The sequence below is a fragment of the Vidua chalybeata genome, chromosome 1, assembly GCF_026979565.1.
Source record: "Vidua chalybeata isolate OUT-0048 chromosome 1, bVidCha1 merged haplotype, whole genome shotgun sequence".
NCBI classification, from domain to species: domain Eukaryota; kingdom Metazoa; phylum Chordata; class Aves; order Passeriformes; family Viduidae; genus Vidua; species Vidua chalybeata.
In genome coordinates, this window is record NC_071530.1 from 140,151,414 (window position 1) to 140,178,702 (window position 27,289).

At 36.6% G+C, this 27,289-nt stretch overlaps 2 protein-coding genes across 2 annotated transcripts in view; one reads left to right on the forward strand and one right to left on the reverse strand.

Moving 5' to 3' along the window:
- MRPL13 (mitochondrial ribosomal protein L13) overlaps positions 1 to 17,350 on the reverse strand; it is a 29,881-nt gene extending 12,531 nt beyond the window's left edge. The window contains exons 1-6 of the mRNA XM_053954179.1: positions 17,253 to 17,350; positions 16,547 to 16,670; positions 13,658 to 13,751; positions 11,951 to 12,011; positions 3,726 to 3,812; positions 3,301 to 3,422 (exon numbers count right to left, since the gene is read on the reverse strand). Coding sequence (XP_053810154.1) covers positions 3,301 to 3,422; positions 3,726 to 3,812; positions 11,951 to 12,011; positions 13,658 to 13,751; positions 16,547 to 16,670; positions 17,253 to 17,279 — 515 coding nt within the window. The 5' untranslated portion in view covers positions 17,280 to 17,350. The remainder of the gene's footprint in view (positions 1 to 3,300; positions 3,423 to 3,725; positions 3,813 to 11,950; positions 12,012 to 13,657; positions 13,752 to 16,546; positions 16,671 to 17,252) is intronic.
- A 29-nt stretch (positions 17,351 to 17,379) lies between these two features.
- MTBP (MDM2 binding protein) overlaps positions 17,380 to 27,289 on the forward strand; it is a 29,173-nt gene continuing 19,263 nt past the window's right edge. Inside the window, exons 1-11 of the mRNA XM_053954062.1 lie at positions 17,380 to 17,481; positions 17,925 to 18,005; positions 19,009 to 19,082; positions 19,197 to 19,342; positions 19,777 to 19,835; positions 20,700 to 20,844; positions 22,328 to 22,445; positions 22,996 to 23,130; positions 23,906 to 24,000; positions 24,781 to 24,853; positions 26,447 to 26,564. Coding sequence (XP_053810037.1) covers positions 17,406 to 17,481; positions 17,925 to 18,005; positions 19,009 to 19,082; positions 19,197 to 19,342; positions 19,777 to 19,835; positions 20,700 to 20,844; positions 22,328 to 22,445; positions 22,996 to 23,130; positions 23,906 to 24,000; positions 24,781 to 24,853; positions 26,447 to 26,564 — 1,120 coding nt within the window. The 5' untranslated portion in view covers positions 17,380 to 17,405. The remainder of the gene's footprint in view (positions 17,482 to 17,924; positions 18,006 to 19,008; positions 19,083 to 19,196; positions 19,343 to 19,776; positions 19,836 to 20,699; positions 20,845 to 22,327; positions 22,446 to 22,995; positions 23,131 to 23,905; positions 24,001 to 24,780; positions 24,854 to 26,446; positions 26,565 to 27,289) is intronic.

The following is a 27,289-nucleotide window of genomic DNA, read 5'->3' on the forward strand; positions in this document are numbered from 1 at the left end:
AGAAAGAAGCTGAACCACTAACACTGTCTCCCTCCTCCCTTTTCTAATCACTTTCAGAGATATTTCATTCCATTTTGAACATCTACTCTTTGGTAAATAGGTTGGTCACCAGGCTCAAAACTTCATGGAAAATAAATAATAATTAAAACCAAAAGTCACATAAGGCAGGAATAATTACTAAAACCCTGTGAAGAAGAAGAAAAAAAAAGATAAATCTTTAAAGCTTTTCTGTGTCCTTCATTTTCTCCTTCATTGTAAGGACTGCTTATAGTGCATGGAAGCTATTGATGGGTTCTGCAGAAGCTCACCGATCCAAGTCCACAATAAGGCTTTTTACATCCCAAATGCAGAACCCAGGGGACAAGAAGAGGCTACTCATTTTAGCATGGTGTGTTCTCACCCAGATTTCTAAGATCCTAGTACAGAGTAACAAACAAGAGCCCAAGGAAAAGCCAAACAGGACTAATAAGATTAGCAACCCAAGCACTGGGTTTTTAAAACACAGTTTATTAAAATATTAATCTATTTTACTATGTTTGTTTATTTTCCCCATATATAAAGAACCATAGAATAATTTGCATCTGAAAGAACTACACTCAAAGAGGAACTAACTTCAACATTACATCAGGTTGCTCAGGAGCTGTACAGTGAGTCCTGAGCATCTCCAGGGCTGGAGATTCCACAACCTCCCTGGACAGCCTGTCAGCTGAAAAGAATGAAATGACAAGGAATCCAAACAGCAAGTCAGTCTGGCGTTCCGAGATGCATATATATCTCTGCAATATTTGGTTTTCTACAAAACAACTCATGTTCCCTTTACGTTTTCTCTTCTGAAGTAATTTTCATGTCACATAGTTGTTTTCTCAGTACATCTCAAATGATCAGATTCATACAACAATATTTTAACCTAAATTCTCTTTGGTTTTTTGAATAAAGCTGTCCATTTTCTGACTTCTTTTTAAAAGAATATTTTTGCTATATACCTCTAAAAAGAAGAATATGTAAATACTTGTGGTTTTGTTCCTTCTCCAGACTTTCACAGGAATACTGTAATAATGTCAACATAGGTTGGAATGGGTTATTATTATTCCATGGGTTCACACACTGAAAAAACTCAGAACAAAGATGCTATTACCTCTGCGTATTCACACACCCTTTCTTTTAATGTGTTTGGCGCAAAACTGTCTACTCTCAGACTCTCCAGCTGGCATTTTAATCAGAACAGTATGGGTGCATGGCTATGGTTCATTTTAGGTCCCCTTTTACAGACCTTAGTATTTTACTTATCACATCAGAAAGTTATTTTATCAAATTTGCTGAATTCTTCATCTTTTATTTGCCAACTAAGCCCTCCTTCCCCCCAGCCCTGAAATCTGAATGCCAGAGAATCAAAATACACTTTCTCATTCAGACAGGAAAAACATTACTATTTTTCCCATTACTTCATACTGGAAACTCTTCCAAGATCAAAACTGGTAAAAAAGTGAGCTGAAGGTTAAATTAAAATTTATCTGACACCAACAATGGTCTGGTTGCAGGCCAGGACCAGAAGCTGAAATTTCAACAGTGATGAGCCCTGCAGTTAGCGGAGAGATGGAAGATAACCATCTTCATTCTTCTCCCTCTGCTACATCTTACCAGCTCCTGAGAGCATAAAAACAGGTGGGACAAAAGTCTAACACAGCAAGTGTTAGGTGTGTCTACAAGCCTTTAAATGTGGCTCTAGATGGAATAGTTGATTGAAGGGAAACTTCTGCTCCAGTCTCTACACTCAGAGCATTAAAATTCTCCCAAACTCTCATTTGTTTTTCCCTACCCCACCCAGAGCCCACTAGCTCCACTTCTCTCTAACATTCTTTCTCTCATTTTAGACCCAGTATTGTGTTCCTCTCAGGCCCACCTATTCCCTGTTTTCTCTCAACATAATACCCACTTGAGCTCCCTAGCTCTCTCCCACAGGAGAAGCACTATGATCCTCTGAGCTGAAAGCCTCCAAATCTGCTATAGGATTTCTAAGGCAGCTGCACTCCCCGGCCCCATAATTGGCAAGGAGTAAGAAGATTGTATACAGAGAGCAGTTACCAGCAATCAATCCAGATGAGACTGTAGAAGAGAGAAAGATAAAAAAAAGGGGATGCTTATTTTCTCTGAGCCTTCAATTCCTTCACAGGGAATGTTCCAAGAAATTATGGCAGGGGAATTCTAACTGCAGTAGTGTTCTTACCTGCAGATTTTCTCCAAAGTTAATACGCTGACATGAAGATATTACAAAACTTAGTTTGACAGCAATGACTAAATTAGATGGCATCAAGTTAATTTGTCCTCTGCCACACACAACTGCAAGTCAACATAATTAAGGTGGCCCGGTCCTAAGGAGATGAACTATGGGAGTGTGTGGGGACAAAGAAATGCATTTAAAAAGCTCTGTCAGCACAACACAATTTCCTTTGACAACACAGATACTCCCAATTAGTGAGTTGAAACTAAGTGCCAGCTCCTCATTCAAGCTGAATTATTGTGGAGAACCTCTATCAGTCTTAATATTAAATACAGTTACAGAAGACTATAGCACACCATACAACAGGACAGGCTTATCAGCTTTACTGTAATGTACTGCAGAATTCTGGTCAATGGTGCAGAACCTAAATGTCTTCAGGGCTAATCTACAGAAATCTCATAGAAACCAGGAGGTCTCAGGAATTTCAGTTCCATTCAGTACTGAGGATAAAAGCAAATATACCAAGTTTTATCACTGACATAGGTTAGAAGAAGTCAAAACTGATCTCCCTGTTTCAGCTCAAAAGAGGGCATAATGTATTTGCTAGATTCTGTTTCCTTTAACAGACACCATAACACAGAGGTGCTCCTACTACACAGAGCAGATGTACAGACATATTTTAGTATTATTTAAGGTGAGGAACCTAAGTACAAGTGATTTTTAATAAGCTTTTGAAAGTTTACAGACCTGAGTGGCACTTCCTTTCACTATTGCTAACAGTTATGCATTATAGAGCACATCCAACTCAAATCAGGTAATGAAGGTTTTTACTCCATTCATTTTGATGAAGCAGAGAGTTGAAAACATAAGATTTTAAGTAAAGCTTTTCTTATTTAAAAAAAACAAACCAGAAACAGAAAATTTTAGCAACCATTGTTCTTTGCTTTAATGACCTTATCTCTCTAAAAAAAAAACCACATAAAAAAAAGAATGACTACTTTTTTCTTACTAATAATGTGGGAGCCTACATAATACACATTCAGTCATATTCAGTGTCCTCTTAAAAAATCTAAGATACTTACGGAGTCCAAACCTTTGGAAAGGCAGCAATTTCTTCTGGAGTATATTCATCTAACCTCTTGGGGACTGCACGTGGCTGAGGAATCTCTTGTAGAAGGTTCTTCTCTATATCTTCTGGAATAACCTGAGACAGGTGAGAATAGTCTTAACTACTTGACTGTTTAACAAATAACACCCCTGCCCACAATGCCATACCAAAATTTGTCATTAGTACTGCATTCTTCATGATAAGTGTTTGACCTAAATACACCAATCTCATATGTCTCGAATTTCTGTGAAATAATATGGAAAACACCCAACTACACATAAATATATATAAAAAAAGCAGTTAGATTTTTGTTTTAATTTACTTGCTTATGACATGAGCACTATTGCTAACACTCCCTCTTTACCTCTATGTAACACAAAGATGAAAATGGCTACTCACATCTTCGGGGAAGAGGTGTAGCCTCTGCATCAGAGTTCTTCTCTGAAGGTTTTTTGGAAGCATTCTATAAACAGCCAGTTTAACAATCTGAGGAAAGGTAACATAGTAACAAATAATCAGGGAGGCTACTGACACCATGAAATAAGTTAACTGCGTTTCCATCTGTCCACTCCATTCATCATTGAAGGTCTTAGTCATCTTTCAGGCTGAGGAATTCTGGCACCACATTCAGAAGGAGCTCTAGACCTTAATTTTATAAAAAGAAATACTTACTCCTTGTCATATAAACACTTATTTTAAGAGCCATGTAGAAAATTTCAGCTTAGAAAGTTAAGAGCTATATTTAGCATTTTTTTGTGGATGACTGCATATGATCATTCAACTTCAAAGAATTGAGAAGCTTGTGGTATATCTTCTTGCATATTTACATACACACATTGTTTATGAAAAAAAAATGCTTAAACAAATTTCCCAAGTGCTCCCAGCAACTAGTTTAACAGTGTAATTTGCTGTGTTTAAAACACTTTTATAATTAATGTTTTGTACCTTAAGAAAAGCTAACATACCAAAATACTGCATTATGAACTTACTACTTATATTTATAGCCCTTGCTATTAGTTCCAGATGAACAGTCTCACTTCTAAACATCAGGAACTAATAGAATTTGTATATCTACTCTAGATGATGCTCATTGTAAAGTAAACAAACTTCAACAGGATTTTCTCTTGGACTCTAGTAAAGATGCCTTTTATTTAAATAAAAACACATTGTTATGGACTTCATCCAGAAGGGGAACATTTGTAAACGTAAAACAATGCACACAACTGTAGGAGACAAAAAAGGTTTCATAAAGGACAGCAAAGCTAGACCCACGTGCAATTTTGTTAGTAAAATGTTTGCCCCAGGACACCCAGATATAAACTTGCTCCAAATCAGAAACTACCCAGGCATGCTTAGTGCAGCATCCATCTCAAGGTGATAAACCACACTGAAATGCATGGCACTAAGCACAAACAAATTCACAGGCACTTGGAAATTTTCCAAAGTGTATTGAGCAAAATGACTTCTTTATAAAATTAAATAAAGGAATTCAATTGAAATTTTAGAGATAATCACCAAGTTCCCAGGTTGAACCACATTAAGACAAGATTTTCATGTGTTATGCAGCCAGTACCATAAATCTGTGGACAAATACAATAAATTAAGATGACAGGACAAATATAGCAGGTTATGCAGTTTAATATACAGTTTTGATACCTCCTCTAATAAAAATTAATAAGTATGTATTAAAATTCAAAGATGAAAACTAATGCTTTTTAGGGATGAAAATTATTCATGCTTGTAGAGCAGACTATAATTTATTTAGGTCAGTATGCTATGTGTCCTGTCACTACAGGTCTTGATAAAAGGTCTGTCCCCATCTTTTTTGTAAGCCCCCTTTATATCCTTTAAAGGCCCACAATAAGCTCTCCCCAGAGTCTTTTCCTCTCTAGGTTTAATGACTCCAATTTTTTCAATCTCTCCTCATAGAAGGGGTGTTCCATCCCTCCCATCATTTTTGTGGTCCTCCTCTAGACCTACTCCAACATGTCCATGCCTTTTCTGTGCTGGGGGCCCCAGAGCTGGACATGGTGCTCTAGGTGGGGCCTCAGCAGAGTGGAGTGCACAGGGAGAATCACCTCCCTCACCCTGCTGGCCACACTGTTTTGAAAGCAGCTCAGGATTCTGATTTACTGCAAGGTCATTAGTCCAACTACAGAACAGAAGGCTAAACAGGGAGCCAGGACACAGAAGGCAGTGCTGGAAAAATTCCTTCTTTGTAACTTCTGCTTCAAAAACTATTCTACAAGCCAAAATAAATCCAAACCTAGCTACTGGAAAGACCAAGCTTACATCCAACTTCTTGCCCAAAATTCTGCCTACAGCCACAACTTCACTTTCACTGCTGTAGTGTCAAGTCAAAGAAATCAGTAAAGCATTAAGTGAAGTTGTACAGACTGTTTTCGCACCTTAAGTAAGGCTGTGTCACAGAAAAGGCAGATCCAACCAGCAATACTTGCAAGGTGTTAAGTAAGTAAGGGCTCTTCTGTCACCTGAACATGCTCAAGTTTTACCAAAAATAAACCAACTCTAAATAAAAAAAGTATGGAATTGCAAATCTGCTACTGAACTCGTGAAACCCAAATCCATTTTCAAGGCTTCCTGAAAACACACATCAGAACATGTTTCTTTCAGGAATTAACAATAAAACCACCCTTTTTACATGCTTGTAATACACTTCTAATAAAAGACAAATCTTATTGCTTTCTATGTCATTACGTTTACTTCAAGCTATTAAAATAGCAAGATTTTAATTTTACATGAAAGTTAAAAAAGCTAGTGATTTCTGTGGAATTTCAGACTGGCAGAGAGGTCTACCCACCCACAGGTCTCACTGCAACCTTGATCTCACTTTGAAATTGATTAGCACAGCTTAACAGTTTATTCAGTTATTCACTCTCACTGCCTCCTCCCCCACTACTTTATCTTTAGTACTAGCAATGTGTAAAATTCCATATCCTCATAAATACTTACTCCTAAAGACCATGACACTTTCTCCATCAGGTAAAGACATCCACCATCAGAATTACACAGTACAAACCAGCATTAGTATTTGGGGATTTTTATACTACTGGAATGCTGTTTGCCCCAGATTTTTTTTTAATTACAAAGTTCCCACTAGCTCTAATTGCAATTGTCATCTTGAATATCGCAATACCTTTTTTTCAGCTTGGCTACTTTATACACTCACAGCATAGATATGCTCTTAATAACACAGCTATATAACATTATTCATTTAGTTTCCAATTTAAAGGGCTAATTAGAAGGAAAGGAATCTGAAGGCAGCTCTATTAAAACTCTTGCACTTTCAGTCCATTACAACACATTAATACATTTTATGAGTACAAATAAATTAAAATGCATTTATTTGAAACACTGTGAGTCCTAAACATTTCAATTTTTGTGACAAGCTTTGGCTTATGTGCAGCTTGTAGACTATGTCTGATGGAGACAAGTTCTGAGAAAGATCCTTTGCCAGATAAAACATACTTTAAAGATGGAAATCAACAGAGCAATACCACTCCTAGTACTGAGAAGCACAAAATAACTGGCTGAATTTCCAGAAGAAAGTCTATCCTAACAGCTGAATTAAGTCCAATAATCAACAGGAACAACTCTAGAACATGGGAAGGACACAGTGCTCCAGAGAAAACAAAGTGATTAACTATAAGGCATACCAAAATAACCCTGGAAGAATTTCAAGAGATACAGCAGTTACTTGGAGGTTCAGTTCAATATAACGTCTTCCTTCCACCAGACCATGGTTTTCAGTTCTGTATACAATATTGTTCTTTTCACCCACAAAAATAAACATAAATAAACCCACATAAAATATAACACAACTTTCTAACTCTGATAAGTACTACAACTTGTACAAGCAAGAGTGAATGTACTCAATACTGAATCACCAATACTGAAAAGAATCATTTGGTCACAGACAAATTAAATTTCCATGCACATGCACGTCATTGGGCTTTCCACTGCTGCTTTCCACTTAACAAAAATGTAGAAGTTTAATGTTGTCTTAAAATTATTAACTTGACTCAAGGAATGGATTAAGACTTTTTAATACTAGCATTTATTTTTGTGTACTATGAAGAAAATGACCAAGTTAGCTCTAAGACTTACTCAGATCACCTAGAGGTTTCAAGATAACACGTTTCAAGACAGCATGTTCTCCCCATGCAAAACTAACTTGTATGCCTGCTAATCCAGTCTTTGAAGTTTTGTTCTACCTAATTAAAAAACATTACTCCTTTGTAATAGGGAGTACTTCTAGTGTTTCAGTGACTGACTTCTATTAGTACGTATTATTCTATCAACTATCCCTTACTGATGCAAAGAAAATAGGTTCTCAATAGCAAGATTTAACTGTGCTTTCTATCTGAGCTTTTCTTCAAAAGACTATTATTAGCCAGATATAATGGCAAGTCTGTACGTGTAAGCAGTTGCTAAAGGGCATTCAAAAGGAGAATTAGAACATTTTAAACCTCTTCACATCAGTGCCAGCAGCTGAACAAACCACAACCCGGACACCCCTGGAGGCTCCCTCCCAGCACATTTCCATTGAGCTACTGAGCTACCCTGCTTCACTTAATAATCTTCACTAGCAGGTAACATTCATTCTGAAAAATTATTGCCCATCATTTTTCTGTCACAGGCAATACAGCCTCTGAATACTGCAAAGGTCAATCCTTTCACTGAGCATTTGGTCACAACCAAATGTAATTTCTTCTTTTTCTTTTCTGGGGTCAAGTTTCTGAAGCAGCCAGAAAAAAAAAAAAATTAAGCTGAGTTTTGCCTACCTTTCAAATCACAAATCAAAGAAAAATTGATTGAAAACTTTGTCCTCACAGGATTACTATCTACTTCTGCAGATTAGATCTGACAACATTATTTTGCAGGCATTTAAATGAAATTCCTGCCAAGAATTTTTTTCAAGTAATCTTTGCTCCCTCTCACATCTGAGACTTAAAACTACATCTTTTAGTCTTTCTGTATCCACTGCCTAGAAGTCTAGTTTTGAAAGGGCTGGTCTCATGCCAATCAGCAGTTTTCCAGCTAATTTCTGCAAGTTTTATTTAAAAAGTCAAGAAAATCCCAAAACTCTACGCATTCCAAACACCTACACCTCAAATCCAAAGGTTTACTTGTTTCCTTTATTTTCAAAAGATTGTCCTGGCGAAGAAAACACGCCAAACCGTTCAATCAGATTTTTTTTTAGCAACCCTCCAATGGAAACAAATGCTGCCTGCCCACTTATATCCTAAGAGATTATTGCTGCCATACAGAATATTAGTATTATATTAACTCGAAGAACAGAGTGGCTGTTTTGAACTACAGCAACAAAGTTTCATGGTGCACCTAAAGAACATATTAAATAGTTTTGCTTATGGGTGGTCCAAGAATGAATATTCAATCTAAGAGAAATGTGAACAAGCTGGTTTTTTTTCTTCAAGAAGCACTTCTTAAAGTAGCCCAGCCAACTTCATTAGATGAGTTCTATTCTCTGCTATTTTGAAGAAGAGAAGACAACTGAAAACACTAGAAATTTTAGACAGATTCAGAGACACTCCCCTCCTCATGTCTCCCAAGTGAACTCACAAGTATTTAAGGTAAAAATGTGCTGGACTACGTACTTTTGTACTTTTTAAGGTAAAAATGTGCTGGACTATGTACTTTTGCTATCTTTTTGTTAGCACGCTAATTTTCACCATTGCATAAATATGAATTTTTCTGAAGTGCTGAAAAACTTGGCAAAATGAACAAGGAACATTAAGTTAAGCTCTGTATGAAACATCAACTATGCAGACTTTCTGCATTCACTGTCCCATATTAACATGAAAGATACTTAGCAATGGAAAAAAAAAGTAGTCTTTTCTAATCTCAGGTACCAAATCATACATCAGAAATCAGACACGTATGACTGGACAGGTGAGGATTTTTTATCCATTTCAACAAAGAAGAGAAGTCATGGATACAAACAGTTGCCATAGGAAGCTTTAAAGACCTGTCTGGATAAATCCCCAGCAGCTTTATCTGACCTAGTAGTTAACACTGCTTTGAGTAGGAAGCTGGACTAGAGATTTCCTCAGATTCTCTTCAATCTGAATCATCCTATGGCCCTCTGAAAAAAGGCACATGTAAATTCAAATTCAGCACAACCCCTCCGAAGCACTAACTACCACCTGCAAGGAACATAAAGCTCCAAAATTAGTAAGATAGATACAATGAGGTCAGCCCCCATGAAGTGAGAATATCACTTAACCTTGGTGGCACTTTAGGAAGGAGCTAGAAATGACCAGGGATGATACGACAGTATCCTTGTCTAAATTCTGACAACTATACTTATGGCTTTCAGCCTCCCATGTAAACATAAACTAAAGCATTTTACAACAAATTACTCATTACAATCTTTTAAACTAGCCATTAGCTGTGAAGCAGGTTTTCCTAAAACACTCTTTATACTAGAAACAAAACTAACAGAAAAATATTTATCTTGAGGATTTGCATGTTTGAACTGAGATACATGTAAGTAAAGACAGTGCTAAGCATTCCTGCAGTCCTACTATATACACACACACACTCAGGAAGTCTTATATAAACTGAAAATAGTCAAATCCATTGCAAAATCTCTATGTAGCAGCATGGAAGTTTACAACGTCTTTTCCTTGGAAGTAGTCTCTTCCATTAATTTACTGCCTTAATTTCTGTAACAGCACTATTTCCAAAAGCAATGATGACTCATCTAATGAAGAACTACCAGGATGAATTAGCAGGAGGCAGTAAGTCCAAGGGCAGAGAAAGAGCAGTAGCCTCCAGAATGAAAGTAACACTTTACAAAATGAAGATTCAGATACCACAGGAAGATACAGCCTGCTTCCTACAATCTTCCTAATTCCACTGGCTTCACAGGAAGTGAATTTAATTTGATTCAAAGAGAAAGGAAGTGAAATAAAATTATTTAAAAAGTCTCCATAATAACTATGTGTCATTTAGATTATTATTTGAAGGTGCATATGTTACTTAGGCTGACATGGTTCTCTTTACAGTACTACTTTTTCAGGTTTTAAAAGCTAGTTCTAAAAATAAAACCTGTTAATAAAGCATCATCATAATTTCCATTTTTGTCATATCCCAATGCATTTCACACCAATACAATTCAACTAGTAAACAAATGTTTCTAGCCATAAAAACCCATTACAGCTACACAAACAGAATGCATCTTGCCAAATTACCACCCACTACTACTAATTATGACAAAAACACGTCTGAGATATCTTTATGAGAGAGGCAACTGAATGCTTCATCTTCAACAGAATGACAGTTAATTGCTGAAGATTCTCCACCATTGTATTAAAAAAATAGTGTCTGCTGCTAAATTAGACCAAGACTTGAGCCACGTCACCATTTGCTGAGCTTTTGTCCAACACGCTTTAGTTTTTGGCAACGCATTTAATCCTCTTCTTTTTGCAGAGAAATTAATCTATGAGTCTGGCAATAAAAGAGGTATTTCAGAACAAATGCCAGAAGGTAATTTAGAGAACATCCAATTCTCATGCTCTAACAAGTTGTGTTTTACTGCCGCCCAGTGCTCAGCATCTGTCTGAAGCTCAAACGAAATAGATTGAAGAATCCATTTTAGACATGGAACTATCAGTAATTCCCAAAGGAATTACAACTACCTTAGAGGCTGTTTGCAAAAGCATTTGTTTTGAAAAATTCTAGACAGAACATTATAAGGAAATGTAGGATTTAGTTTAATTTTATTTAAAGAAATTGGTAAGTGGAAACACTTCAATATTTTATAAATAAAGTGACCCAAACAAAAGCATTTCAAAGTCAAAACCGAACATAAATATCTTTTAATCTCTGTGGGTCTTGTATCATGCTCTGAAACATTAGTATTTAGAGAATTCAGTCCTCCAATGCTATCCATTCAAACCTCTAGTAGAAGTTACTTCAAAACTGTCGAAATCAAAATGTTCATATCTGGCTCCCTATTTTTTTAATCAGTACAAACACATGAACACTGCATTTCAGAATATACAACAGCCTTACACAGACAGCAAACAGGCTGATGTTCAACATAATCATAATTTCCATTTCTTTCGCAGATCATGAACACACAGTATTGCAGAAAAGATTCAAAAAACCATCATCACTTAAAACCTACCATTGAATTTCACTGGGAAAAAGAGGCAGATGCACTTTTGAACTTTTTTAAGATTAGCATTATTCTTGCTGACTCTTAAAAAAGCAGTAGGGTCATTAAGCTCAAATACGGCTTAGCTCACTCAAATTAGAGGCAGTTCACTTATGAGAAAGGTCAGACCCTTGAAACTAAAAGGAACAAAATGAGTGAAAAATCAGTGAAACAAACAAGTTTGATTTGCTCCTTTGGACAGCATGGAAGAATGACAAAAATACACAACTTACAATCTAACCCTAAAAACACTATTTACAAAAATGGTGTCACAAGCCAACCTTCTACGAACCACTAATAGAATGTTTGTAAATTAACTTTAGATATGCAGGTAATTGATCCCATTTGTTTAGGGTAACTAATTAACTGGAAACCAACTAGTTTCACAAATGAAAGAGAAGAAGGGAAAAACACTTACAGCAGTTGGATCTTTCAAATGGAGCTGAGTTGCTGTCACTTGTTTGAAACCACCAGGATAACTAGAAAAATGAAACAAAAATACAAGCTTCATTCTACACACTCAAGCATGATGTTAACAAAAGTATCACTACATCTTGAACAATGGTGTAATATTATTATAGGCCCTCAAAAAAGGAAGTTGTTCCCATGAGCTCAAAACCTGTATTTTATTTATCCTGTCAAGTATCTAATTTCAACACCATTTGTGCTTTTTTATTTATGCGCTTGAGTATAAAAAACCTTGTGCTTCACAAGCAGATGGATATGTTTTTAAAACTGCTTATTAAATATACCCTAACAACTACAGAATACAACTGGAATAAGATATGCAGAACTCTGCATTCACAACCAGTCTGTGGCTGACATAAGAGACATCAATTTTGAACTGTATTTATTATTTTCGTGCTATGCTAAATAAACCTTAGCAAGACTCGGCATATCTACAGTTATAAAATTTTAATTTTACTGCAATGGATCCATCTTCCTAAAGCCCATATGACAAGTTGAAGCTGCACTAATTCAGATCTCTGCATAAGCTTTAAATGAATGATAGCATGGACTAAGAAATTACATGGAAGTCAGGTAATGCTAGGTTTCATTTTGATTGAATTACATTATTAGGAATCAACCTAAGTGAAATGAAAATAGGCCCAGAATCATGAAGACATGTTCACTGATATGCATGGACTTAAGTGTTAGTTTTAAGTGTACAGTTCTTCTTACTTATTCAAAACCAACTTAGGTACTTAAGCAAGTGTTTTAGCATACATGTTAAGTTTTTAGAGAAAATTTTAGGTCATAGGGAGATGGAAACAAAAAAAAGCACACAATTTCCATCACCTCTGAACATAAATTTCTCAGCAATTCAGCAGTTTCAGGATTGCAACACTAGCACTACAAAATTTGTGTGATTTATTCATCTCTCAATAGGATACATTGTGACACTCAGAGATTATTATGTATTAGTATCACTGCATAAAATAGGAGCACTGAACTGATCATGGACACCCTGTCTGTAGTTGATCATTGCACTCTCCACTGTAAACAAGTTCTGTCTGCCAGAACAATATATTTTATGCTACTGTATATAACAATATACTGTGCATCACTACAGCTTGAGAGCGTTTCAGTTTTTAATTGTTTTTCCAACTTTTTTCACCTTCTGATTCAATATTTACTCTTAGGTAAATAGGTCCTGGTAGGATAAAGTAATTAAAGTTGGTGACTATATATACATATATCTATATCTATCTATCTATATATGTCTATATATATATATATCTTAAATGTGTAGTGCCAATAGAATTATGTTCTATTACTCAGTAAACAGAATAGTCCAGATCACTGAGTCCAGAGGCTAACACAAGACACAACCTCACTCACCAAATCTGTTAAGTTATTCAATTGTTCTGACTACTTTTGAGTTAGATTATTTCCCTAAAAAAAAACCCCAACAAAAATAAAGAAAAGAAAAAGAAAGTAGGAGAAAGGTTTACACCATTTAAAACATAATAACACATGCAAATAAACAAAAAATTCCCTAAAAGTTAGAGCAGGAATTCTCTTTTAAAGCAATATGCTAAAAAAGACTTCAACTATTAAGAAAATATGACATGAAATTTACCACAAGTTCATCACCACAAGCTTTATTTGCTGTAAAGCTTACCCAGTATGTGAAGAATATACTTTCTGTTCCCATTTGTTACCAGAGAAGGCAATATGTTTTGTATTTATTATGACAACATGATCTCCACAGTCATCTGCAAGGTAGAAGTAAGTGGAAGTTGTTAAAGAAAACCACAGAGGGAATTAATCAAGGTAACAACTGTTATGTGTGCAATACATGTATAATATCATATAAATACACCTTCCATAAAACTGAAATTTAAAAGTCTGAGCTTTTCAAGTTGCACCATCCAAACCAGCACTTAAATACCAACCTTAATTATTATTTTCAGTACTATCAGGTTAGAAGGCAGGTAAGCAGGTAAAATGCCATCAGGCCAGATGACTAAATCATTGCAAATATTCAGCTAAGATCTGTAAATCTGGCTTACAGGCAAATTTTCTATTCTATTCAACACATTATGCTGCCTATGCACCTATATTAAAAAAAAAAAAAAACAGGAAAAAAAAAGGTTAGTTCCAAATGATCCTAAATATTTTTTTATTTTACTTTCGCATAGAAACAGTATCTGCGTTTACTCAAGGACCGAACATTTTGGGTAAGTAAAATACTTCTCTTAAGTAGTTACACTCTCAGGCTAAATATATAAAACAAAAAAAAAATACTGCATTGAGGGAACTGACAGGGGGGAAAAAAGCCCTAAAACGACCACCCCCTACAGCTCAGTTGGGAAAAACCCCACATCTTCATCTATCAAACAGAAGTAAATGTTACAGCATATACATGTATGTTTAGAGTTATATCAGCAACTTTAAAATCAAAAGTTCTTTAAGTGCAAGGTTTATAATCTATTACCAACACCCTGCCAGAAACAGGGTTGGTTTAATAAGGCTTCTGCAGTAATAAAGTGCTTGCAGAACCTCTATTTCAAAAACATTACATAAATAGGAGAAAATATGTAGTTTTTAATTTCAGAAGTAATGATCTTGATCAGCTGTATAAGCTGTAATCACCAATTCAACTGAAGTGAAAATGATTGCTCCAAAGTTCAGCCTCATTTGCATCACCATATTAGAACACAAGTATTTGAAGAGGCTCACTTGATTAAAACATTTTTGAGTAGGTAACAAAACAGCTATACAAAGAAGGGCTTATATTGACCAAGAATTTTTATAGGAGCACGTAATTAATCAAAACAAGTTTCACACCTTAAGCTTTTTATTATTTTTTACTCTTGTATTCTTTTAATGCTCCACTTTCAATTACAGCTGAAATGCAAATGCAATTTACACATTTCTATTGCTGCAGCCTTTCACTGCTGACAGTTCAGTTCTAAAAACACTGTATGTCTCCATAAATATCAGGGAACTGACTCTGGGATTACTGGGACTTTGTGACTTTTTGGTGTTTTGGTTGGGAAGATGACACAATAAGCTCATCTTAAGGAAATTTCTGCTAACAGTTTTCCACTTGCATGAACACTGAATTCACAAAAACCAAATTAAAAACAAAAGAATAAAAAAATCTTCCTGATATTACTCTGTCCAGGGACCTGGTATCTCACAGACATTAAAATATTTGTTAGTTAAAAAAAAAAAAGAAAAAAAAAAAGCAAAATAAACATCAAGTACATAAACCACAAGTTCCTGCATACTTTGCTCTCCTAAATGTCTCAGTAGCAGTAACCAACCAATTGGTGTCAACATGTGTAAAGCAATTAGTACTGATTTACAGAACATTTTAAACAAAATGAAGTTATCCTTGAAATACTTCCCAAGACTTTATAACTTCACAGACATAAAAGTATCGAAGTTTTTTTGCACAGGGTCACCAAAGCATTTTCCTCTTAGCATCTGCTTTATTTCTCAAGATAGCTTTAAGTCTCCAGTGACACCTTGTGGATACAACAAAATTTGCAACAGCAGAACTCTGACATTGAAAGGTCTTTACAACACTACAAATCCTACCTCCCATTGTGAAATAGATCGAGTATTATTTTACTATGTACACTTCAACATGTATGAGCCAACTTCAAGGCTTCCTTTACGTTTCAGAAATGTCTCTGGAAAATTTTGAATGGGTACTACAGGAAACATTGTACCAGTGGTGTGAAAGATCACCTTTTTATTATTTATAAAATACTCATCCCCGTGAAACAGGCACTACAGCATTACAGATAATGAACAGGATTACAGATGCATCTTTATAGCTGCATCTCTAATTTGCAGAAAAACAAAATGATGGTTTAGTTTAAACAAGATACGTTTCAACAATGATTGTCACCCATTTAAGGACAGGTCCCAGCCTCCTCATCACAGAATGTGTAAGGGATGAAGGGGCCTTTGAAGGTCATGTCATCAAAACCCAGTGCTCAAAGCAGGACCAGCTTCTGAAAATCTCCACAGATGGAGACTTCACCACCTCTTGGGCAAGGGCTTCCCACTACTCTCACAGTACAAAATATCTTATCTGATGTTCAGAGTATCCTGTGTTTCAGTTTGTGCCCATAGCCTCATGAGAACAGGACTGTTTGGCACCTTATTCATAATGAAGCACTCCAAGACTGTGGTCCTAAGCACCTACTGAAAGGATGTTTCTTTACGTGCACTGTGAACTAAATCTTTACACTTAAGATCAACAAAACATGTTCTGAGTTTTTTAAAAAAATGAAAGAAGAACCCACTGTAATTCAGTTACTCAAAATGAATTACAAATTCATAACATACTTTATAGGTATTGGTAAAGAAACAACATTAGGTTGTGGAGGGGTATGATGGAAAAAGATAAGAAAGAAAACCAATTGATTTTTAATTTATAAACAATTGAGAAATGTAATCTTTTATATCAGGTTTGATTTTAAAACTGAAATTGGAAGAAACATGCATGTTGAAGAAAAGCAAATTTGCTTTCATCCATTGCAATACTCACTTAGTGCATGATAAATAGGTTTATGTCTGCCTTCGAGTCTGATTACAGTGGCAGCTGCTATTTTTCCTGGGGGTTGCATCTTTGCATCGAGGAGGTACCAAGCTCTACCAAAAGTAGCCCATTGCTGAAAAGAAAGAGTCAGTACTTATCATAGGGAAAACTCATATTGCTTCGTAATCTATCTTCCTCAATTAAATCAACACTTCTTTGACATTTAAAAATACTAGAAGGAATACTGATATGCAGCACCACCCCCTTCAAATAGCCTTTAAATGGACGGAGCACTGCGATACACTGCAGTGCGATGTACATGGGTAACACCACTGATAGGTTACCGGCCCTGAGGGCTTTGTTTCAAAAATGTAGGTCTCTCGCTGCAAGCTTCTATTACCGCTACTTGAACCGTAACATCGCTGCAGGATATTGAACGCCCAAGGTCTCCTTCCCTCCCGGCGAAGGGCAGAGTTCCCGCACACGCAGCTGTCAGACCGCGCACAGCCCGAGCCGCGGCTGTCCCTGTCCCCCAGACGTGTCGCACACAGCGGTTCCTGCCAGCGGCACCCCAGGCCGGGCACCGGGGGCAGCCCCGGGGCGCTCCCCTGGGGGCCTGCGGATCCTCCGTGCCCGCCCGCTCCCTCCCGGCCCCGGGGCCCCGTCTCGGAGGCAGCGAAGGCCCCACACGGCCCGCGGGGGAGGCCGCGCTCACCTGGGCCGCCCTGCTGTAACTCGCCATGCTGCCGGCCGCGCGGGGCGCGCCGCGCCGGGGCCGCGGGAAGCGGAAGCGCTGCCCTGCGGAGGGCGGTGCCCGGGCGGCAGCGCGGGACCTTCGGAGCGGCGCCCGCCGCGGTCCCGGCCGGCCATGGACCGCTACGTGCTGCTCCTAAGCTGGGGCGAGCGCAGGGCCGAGGGCGGGCCCGCGGCAGCGACCGCCGCAGGTACCGCCGGGGACGGGGCTGGGGCTGGGGCTGGGGCCGCGGGCCCGGCGGGCGCTGGGCCGGGGCGGGCGGGCGGGCGGGCGGGCGGGTGGGTGGGCGCTGTTCTGGCGGCCGCGGGGCTCTCCTGGCTCCCTGTACACCCCTTTGCTTTCAGGCTGAAAATATTTGGTGCCTTTAACCTGCAAAAACTTCAGGGGGATTCCTGCTTTATTGCGATGATGCCGTGTAACTCCGTAATGCGTTCCTGAGCGTGACTTAAAGGAGAACTTAGGAAAATTGGTGTTTTTAAACTGCATATCTGCACGATAGTTCTGTTAAAAACCCCAACCAACCCCCTTCTCCTCTAAATTCACTTTCCAATATCACACTGAACTTTATACTGTATTCGCACGAAAGTAAGATTTAACTACCATAATTCAGTAATTTTAATTTTTTTTTTCTAGCTGGGACTGCTGCACACATGTATCAGTTCCTGAAAGAAAGTTGTAATGCATCTATAAATTCAGATGTGAGCATATTCCCAGGTAAATATGGCAATGCACGGTAAGGTAGGGTAAATGCTATCGAGGAATTGTCCTATGCATGTTCTGTTAGGGGAAACAAGTCAGAAATTTAGTAAACCTAATTGCTGTGGTGTGGGCTGCTGTGGTGTGGTTCCTGCTGCTCCTGTTTCTGTAGAGAAACTGACATAATTTTAGCAGCTAAGGTGTTAGGAGATGATTAGATTGATTGGTTGTGAGAAATGAATGGGAAGGGTTTTGAAGAGTTGACAAATTTCAGTCCAGCTGAGCAAGGAAGAGTGGGAAAGGGCTTGTTTCTCAAGTCAGTGGGAAGTGTGATATTTTAGTTACTCCTATAATGTCTTCTGATTTTTTCAGTAGAAACAATAGTTGTCTGTTTCTAGAACCTTAATCCATAAATATTAAATCAATTTTTTCACCTTAGAAGAGATGTCTTAAGGTATGCTTTAGTACTTTTAGGGGCTGCTTGTTTGTGTTTTGTTGTTTTGGGTTTTCTTAATCCAAAAGATGCTTTCTTAGTTCTTTACTTGGTTTGGATATCTACTGTTATAAGCTCATCTTGTCACAGATGTCATATAATTGGGATTTCTGTGGGAAAACCACTATAAGGTCTTAAAATTCATGGAGCTGGGAGTTCTGTGCTTTTTACTGCATAAAAATGTTGAAAGAGCATCTCATTTTGTGAACTCTATATCATATTTATGAAAGGTGTTGTTTGGTTCAGGTCTGATACAGATCGTGCAGAGAAAGCAATATTACCCAGAACAGAGAAGAGGTCAAATGTTTTCTTACTTACTAATAGTCAGAGGGTCAGTAATAGACACTTGCCAAGACACTCACCTGCACCTTAATATGTTTAGAACATAATTACGTTGCCAAAGTAGAACTCAAGTAATTGTTGCACATTAAATGACTTACAGAGTCTTTTAACAGATATGTTCATTATAATAGGAAGATAGATTGTAGTGAGTTGATTAATTTAAATAATTGTTTTATCTCTTTGCAGCTTGCTCCGTGGCTGGTATTCCAGGTGCAAAGAAATGGTATTTTGCAAGTCATGTCATTTGTGGTTATTATCAGGTAAGGCAAACTTTTTTAGCGTATAAATTCCTCAACCATCTGCCTGACTGTAGAACAAGCTAAAACTGTGATGTTCAAAACTCTTTGTTTATTTAAATCTTTTTGTTTGATTAGTTCTGCAGTTCTGACTGGGAGGAAATAAATGTTGACACACAGAAAAATGAAGACTCTTACCAAGCAAGCATTGACGAGAGCCTGGGAACCACACAAAATTTTGAGGAAGATGACAGTAACAGTCAGGAATCACTGTCTCTGACTGAGTATGTGTATGGTTATTTTTATTTAAAGAGCAGTGATCTGACCTCTAACAGGGATGACCCAAGGGGATCAAGAAAGTTTAACAAGTGAGAGTTACTACCAAAGCAAGTGTTAACTACGAACAATCCCCTACTAGTACTGAGAATACTTTTATTCTGTTTAGCATAGCTTTAATTTTTTTACAGGGGAATTTTTATAGGATAACGGACCAGTTTCCTAACAGCTACCGTTATATGTACAAAAATTTCTTGCTAGTTCCTCTTGAATCCTACTTCCAGTTTTACTTCAGATTATTTTGATGTCATTAGGCCTACTTCTGCCTTAGTAAAAAAGGAGATGATTTCTCATAGCCTAGGTATATTTGTGCAGAGTTTTAAATATATAAGATACATCATGTACCATTCATTAGTTGTAACTATTTGTTCTTCATTTTTAGTATCTATGATGAAGCTGCTGAAAGTCTGCATCAATTAGCTGATAAATTGCCTGCCCCAGGTAATCTGTCTTTAATAACCAATCTCATTGGAGTTTATCTTGTTAGTTACTGATCTAAAAACTCGTCTGGTAAAAGCATAGAGAATGGAAAAGTTCAGAAAATTTTAGTTTGGTAGCTGAATTAACTTAATGTAGCTCTTGAAGATAGTTTAGGAACTTGAGCATGGTCAGCATTGCAGATCAGCTTGAGGACTAGTTTGCTGCTTGTTTCTTTGGCAGGCTGTAGTTCAGTAGAGTTTAAAGTAGCTATTTATATAATAAATTTATCTATCTGAAATGGCACAAAAGTAATCATAGACAGTAAGCAATACAAAACTCAACACAGGAAAGTTCTTGTTTTAAAAAAGGAAGATGTTGATATCAGGTTACAGTTACATCTGATTTGACAGCTGCTTGCTTGTGAGCCAAGAAAATGAGAAGGAAAATACATCACAACTGTTGGATTGGGATTTTGTAAACTGGATATACATATCACCTTGCATGTTAGGGTTATGTAATATCGCAGAAGTTGATTTGAGATAACAAAGGAACTCAAGAAGAATGAAAAATAGCAGCTTAGAGTGTTAAAGGTAGGAAAAGAACAAAGCTTAGTTGTACAAGAGAGAAATCTCATCTATCAGTGCTGAGTGAGAGGAAGAATCGACAGAACCACTGTCACAGAGGGATTGGTGCAACATTTTGTGTTCATCTAAGAGGAGCAGCAAGAGATGAGCTAAAATGTGTGAAAAGTATTTTAAATCTTGAAGTTACTTGATCTTTTTGCTGGTTTTAGTGCAATCAATGATAACCAATATTATTCTATCTTTAAATGACTGAAAAATTTACTGAATCATGATATTTGAATCATACACAACTGTTTTATAGGCAGAGCAATGGTTGATGTAATCCTGCAGGCTGTTGAATGTGATGGACCCAAGTTAAAGGACTGCTTACCTGCTATTGGTGCCCTGAAACACCTGAGAGAGTGGCACTCTGCACAGATCACTGTTGCAGCAAGTGATACCAAAGGGTATGGCATTTATTTCAGGGCTAAAACAAGGTCACTTCTGCTTTGTGTTAGCATAGGTCAGTGGGTTGAAATAAAACCAGCATGTTGAGTACTTTATATGTTTACTTTGAAAATACATAAATTAGTTGTCTGTTATTGTATGAAGGGAGGAATTAAACATCCTGATTTATTGTAAATGCATGTCCTAACCAGTGAAGCAGTCAAAAAAGGCAGTCCTCTGCACTTCTTGTTTTCTGTGGGAGCAAAGAGTAAAATATTTTCCCTTTCCATGGGTTCAGTGTGCATACAATGTTTTCATGTGGTATTATGCTATGGGATAACTTGTATATTGATTGTAGTTTTCCAGATTATTTAAAATAAAGCCATACTACTGCTAGTTTTACTTTAAATGTTATATTACCTTTGCTATTACTTTTCAGGGAGGAAAAGTAGAGTGCCTTATTTGTCCCTTTTGAAAAATGAGTATAAATGCTCTATTACTTCCTGTATATTTTTCAAGATTCTGTTAGTATGAAGAGTTACTGAGTTATTAATTCAAGTTGAAGTCAATTCCAGTAATTTACTTACTGTCCTCCTCTAATTGATATATAAAGGCCATGATATATCTCACCATATAAACCACAGTGATTTGGGGTTTTTATCCCTTGAAGTGAATGATTGTGTGGATACTGAACAACTTGGCAAGGTCTCCACTTTCCTTCCCCTCGATGCCCAAAAGACTGAAATTTGCTTCATGGTTAAGCTTAATCCTAAATTAATAAAACTGTTTAAAAAGATGAATGTTCAGTCCTTGGATAGAATAAGCAATATATCTACTATACAGTATTTCCTGAGGTATGTGGAGGATGAGAAAGTTCTCAGTGGCTTCCATGAACACTTGATCTCAGTGCTCATTGATATCATCTTGTGGAACCAGCTTTTGCCTGAAGAACTTTTTCTGCTGACTATTATGTAAAATGAGATTATTTGGGTATACAAGATCTCTGATGAAAGTTCAGTTATTCTGTTCTGTTGAGGGTGCTGATTTCCCTTAGAAGACAGACTGCCAGCAGAACCCACAGACACCAGCTGTTCTCTCTCTTGTTGAATTTGGATAATGCTTGTGCTGCAGTCATATCTCCATTTAGAGGGTTAACTACAAACCATCTGGACAGACCAGTGATAACCCCATTGATGGCTGCCAGGCTTTGCTGCAGCTTCTAGCACCCAACATTACTATGCTGTGCTTGCAGCTTGCTATTGCCAGTCCTATCTGTCAAAGTTCTTAGCTGTCACTTTCATGGAGCATATGAACAACTTCCTTTACAGACCCTGAACAACCAATTCTATAATATTTTTTACTTTGTGGAATATAAAGCTTTTATAAGACTTTGTTTTGACATACACAAGATTACAAGATTGTTCAGTGCAAAGAGGTCATAGGTAAATTCAGTCAAACTGCACTGCATGTTTATTTGTAATGCTAAATTCAATATTTTTACAGTAGCTGGCAAAAGATTGCAGACTATCTGTCAGCAGACTTCGTATCATCAGATGATATAATGAAAATTATTGATTTAAATGAGCTCTGGAGAGGAAAGATTCAGATGTGGGAAAGAAAGGTAAAATAACTTCTATTTTATTCTTACAGTGATTATTTTTTAAAACACCTGTGTACCTCACTTAAAGCTTTTATATTGCAGTGCATTTTATGCCCTAAGCCAAATTTGGTTTCAACTATGTAATTCAAAGTAATGTGTGATGTGTCTGGGTGGGTGGCAGGATGAAAGGGTAAGTGAGATCAATGCATCAAGATCTGAACTTCAGAAATCTAGATTCTCCCCTCTGAAATATTTTTCTTAAAAATTACTGTTCAAAATTAGATTGTTTTGTATCTATCACAAATCATTGTCATGTAACTGTAACTCATTGTTGCAAGTTGTGTCTAGTGTTTCTGCAAAACCTGAGAGCTTTGTGACATTGTTTACATTTTCAGTATTATGGTTTGAGATTGAGTAGTTGGTTATGTAAGTCTAGAATTTTTTTCTTGGTTTTACAGATCTAATAAAAAATAATATTAATTGTTAAAAGTAGTAACACATCTAACTGGCTAACGAGAAATAATTTCTATCTCTTTTTGACACATTTATTGTCTTTTTGTTTTTTTTCCAGTTTGAATCGGGAGTAGATTTTCCAGAATTCTGTATAAAGAGCACTTCAGCCAAGACATTCAGGACTGCAAATTTAAGGTCCTGCTTTGCTGTTAAAAAGGAGTGGCAATTGAGGAATACTGATACTTTGCCAGAAGCAAGTATTATTCTTGAACTTTCTTGGAGTTTTACAGGTCATCTGTTTTACTTTCTGGAGAAAATTAGTAATTGGGGAAACCTTAGTTAGAAGCAAAAGTTAAGTGTAGAAGTAATGATTGGGTAAAATTGAGGAGTACTACTTTTGTACATATATGTTGTCAAAAATGGTTCTTAAAACTTCACCTGTTTGTTCCTAGGAATACAATACCAGATTTTTTTCAAGTAGAAATCAAGACTTTGTTCAGTTTAATACTCAAAATAGTTAAAATATGAATTCTGTATTTATCTAACCCTTCCCACTTAATTTTAGAAGTTTGAGTTTGGTTTTTTTACACTCTTGCTGTTTCATGTTTTCTACTAGAAGCAGGTAATTGATGGGAACTCCAGAATCATATGTATTAATGAAAACAAAAATGAGTGTTAGGAAAATTGGAGTTTGTTACTTTCATTGTTAAAACATGTGCGTTTTGTATTGCATTTGTCCGTTCCTGGTAGATCATATTTTATTTTGGGTAAGAGTTAGAATTCATTTGATGCCCACTGTTGACATTCTACAAAATCAGATTTGTTAAAAAAAAAAAAAAAACAACAAAACCTTCCTCTTTTTTAATATAATTTAGTGTGGTGTTGTGAAATGTTTTTGTATTGCTTTATACCTCTTTCAGATGTTATCTGCAAGGGTAATGCCTCCAGCAAAATGCTCGAGGAACTTCTGCTGATATAACATCCTGTATAGTGTTATATATTTAGGTTTTTATTTGATCTCTTTTCAGGTTTTTCATTATTATGGTCCTGCATTGGAATTTTTACAGATGGTGGTGCTCTCTGATCTACCTTCCATTTTTATATCAGATCTGGAGTTTGAGCTGTATCCTTTTTTCAAGGATCTAAACTACTACTGATAATTGTCTATAGCAGAAAGAAAAAGATCAGCATCTACCCATGCAAGCAGCAGACAGATGAGCATAGGCAAGGGCTCATTCCGTGCTAACCTGACAAAATAATCATAGTGATTCTTCACAACTGGATTTTTTAATTTTGAAATTTAAATTACATTAGCAGTACCCATGTGTTGATACTATTGCACGTATAATTTGTCTGTTGATGTGCATGATCTTTGTGGGAAAATAATAGAGAAATGTTTATTCTGTGTAATTTTAAAAAAGCCTCAAGCCCTTCTATTGAATGGATGTAGCATGCTTCACAAGATAGGAACATTTGTTTACAGACCATGTTTTTATTGTGCAGTGGCAAAATGTGTGGCAAGGTTTAGCAGAGGAGTTCTCTTTTGAGTGTGTGTGCTGCAGAGATCTCAAGATATATTACTATTGGTTTCTAAAAGTATGTATTTTGGTCCTAGTGTTGGTGTACCAATAATACCTTAGGATGTATAAGCTTGCTATGATTTTAAATATATAAAGATCTGTTTCTGTCAGGCTAGAATAGAGATGTCAGTGGGGTATTTTGTCATATAACATTTTCAAGTATCACTTTATCTGTAAAGGTGAGTTTTTTATGTTTTGTGATACTGTAGTATCAAAATCTAGATGCTTGCAGTGCTTCTTTCAAATATGATGGTAACCTGATTTGTAAAATAGAGGTGCATAGTTCTTTGTGAAGATGAGATTCCTTAAACTGTTCTGTTCAGGAGCCTGTCAAGAAAGAATACCAAGGAGACATCTACACTGCTTTTAGACCAGATTTCTTTTCTCTCTGGCAAGGTAAATTTTTTTATTTATGTATAGCAGAAAAATGAAGGTATGTGTATTGCCTATAAAAGTTGTGGGAATAATATTTTTAAACCTAGCCTCTGTCTAAGCTTCTTCAATATTTAGTTCTAAAGCAAAAATGGATTTCAAAGGTCCATGCTATACATACCCACTGAACAGTTTTCTCTTTATCTCTGCTACGTTTCAATCTCCTAAAACATTTTCTAATCCTATCCTGACAGATAATTTCTGTGCTATCATAATTGAGCTATTGATTTTTTTAGCAAAAGGCAGGCATGTGTGCAGCCTACAAAATATATCTAGGTACTGTGAAATGGTAAGCTTTTTTATTTTATATGTGCATATTCTGATTCTGGATAAAAAGAGTTCATTAAACATTTACATTCCTACTTTTTCCCTCCTTCCCCTGCCTTGGAATGATAGTGAGATTATTCATAGCCAGAATAATAGTTTGAAGATGTTTTTCCTGAACATTCTATCACCTTTACATACAAGGTAATACATCTTGTTTAGGAAAGATTTTTAGTGTTTATAAAATAAATCTATGGCATTCAAAACAAAACCTGCACTTTGAAAATGGTGATATAATTATTATGAATAACATATGTTTTTTTTTGTTTCCTGTGGAGATGGTATCCCATTATCAAGCTGTATGTTTCATTTTCAGTTTGTTATTTGGGTTTTTAGTAACTCTTTTTCTCCCCTGCTACTCCATTCTCCATTAGCTTAGCCGGAAAATAAAAAGGTTTTTTTCTAATGCTGTACCAAAAATATCTTTTAAAATGGTTTTATATTGGTAAATATCCCAGGTAATCTTCACCTTACTTAAGAACACTGAACACTTGGTCATACACCTTTTACAGTCGAAGGGCTCACATTTCTACTAGTCTTTTTAAAGAAGAAGCCCAAACAGTGAAAACACATTCTCAGGTTACTTTTCAGAATCTGCACATGTTGAATTGAATATATTTTGAAAATAACAGTTTCTCATAGGGATTTTTTTCAGTCTCCTACTGGAAATACTGCACGTTTGTAAGCTTTTCTAATACCTGTAATAGCATTGCTTTATTGCTGGAGTATTCAAATATTTCTGCAATTTTTCTGTTAGTGCTTATTGGCCTGAAGTCTATGTAGAAACATAGACATAGTGCAGTATCTGGTTAAGGGAGAGGGGTAATATGTAGGAAGGAACAAAAAAAGGAATTTTTTTTCATAGGAATGCAGTGTCACTGATGCCAACTATTCTCTTTGAGTTCTCTTTTCATTCTGGATACTGCTGTGCAAAAACATTTGTAGCCAGGTTATGGAGACACTTGCAATACATAATAAATAGCTTTTTATGTATGAAATGGAAATCCAGCAGTTAATGATCTATCAATTGGACCAAAAAGAAAACACAATTTTAACAGCTTTTGTGTCAAATGCAGTTCCATTTTGATTGATGTGAATGACAGATATGTTAAGTGGAGCTGTTTTTCTTCAATTAAACTAGATTTGAAGTAATGTTAAATCAGTAGCTCAAGAATGAAGTGTAAATTAGGTTTTACTAATATTGCATGTCTTATATTTGCTCTCCTTATTTAGGTGGGAGCTTTATTTACATTGCCATGTAATGTAAGCAGTGTAGTGATCCCCTCTCCTGCCCAGCTGAGCACCAAGAAATGGAAGGAATATATGTCTAAGAAACCCAAGGTCATTTCTGGTACGTGTCTTTTGTATATATGTGTGTGTGTGTGTGTGTATATATATATGTATATATGGTGAGTTTTTTCTGTACATTTCTGAGATTCTCTTTCTAACTTCAGTGAAATGAAGTCAGTGATTGTAATCTTCATTGACACAAGAAGATTTGATGAATGCAAGTTCAGCTATGCAAACTTGTAGGAAGAAAAATTGTAACATTATGACAAGCTTTGGGGAAACAAGGCATATCCTTTAAACCATTTTTGTGTCCTATCTGTCAGTTAAGATCTAATTTCCACACATCTTTCTAAGGTGATTGTAAAATCCATGGCACAGAGGTTTACTTCTGCAGATGGAATTCCAGTCTGCTTCACTGAGGTACTTCCCTTCTTGTTTAAGCATTTCCAGAGGTTGTTCAGTGCATTTGCATTTAATTTCAATCTCTTCCTGGGAAAATACAGACTATTAAGAAGTGCTGAATTGCCTCCATTCACTTGCTAAACCTGTGGTTGAGAACGTGCTCCCTGTAGGGCTGCAGTGATGGCAGCTGACTCTCACACCCTGTGCCAGTGCATAGAAATCTGATTCAGAAAGTGGGAGAAAAGAATCAGTGCAGACCAAGGCCAGGGGAAGTTTCTTAGTCAGCCCTGCAAGTGGAGGCACTGTACAAGCAGTGACTGTGAGGTTTGCAGGCACTTGAAAACATCAGGTTAAAAGGAACTTGGTGGTACATCAATGCTTAAT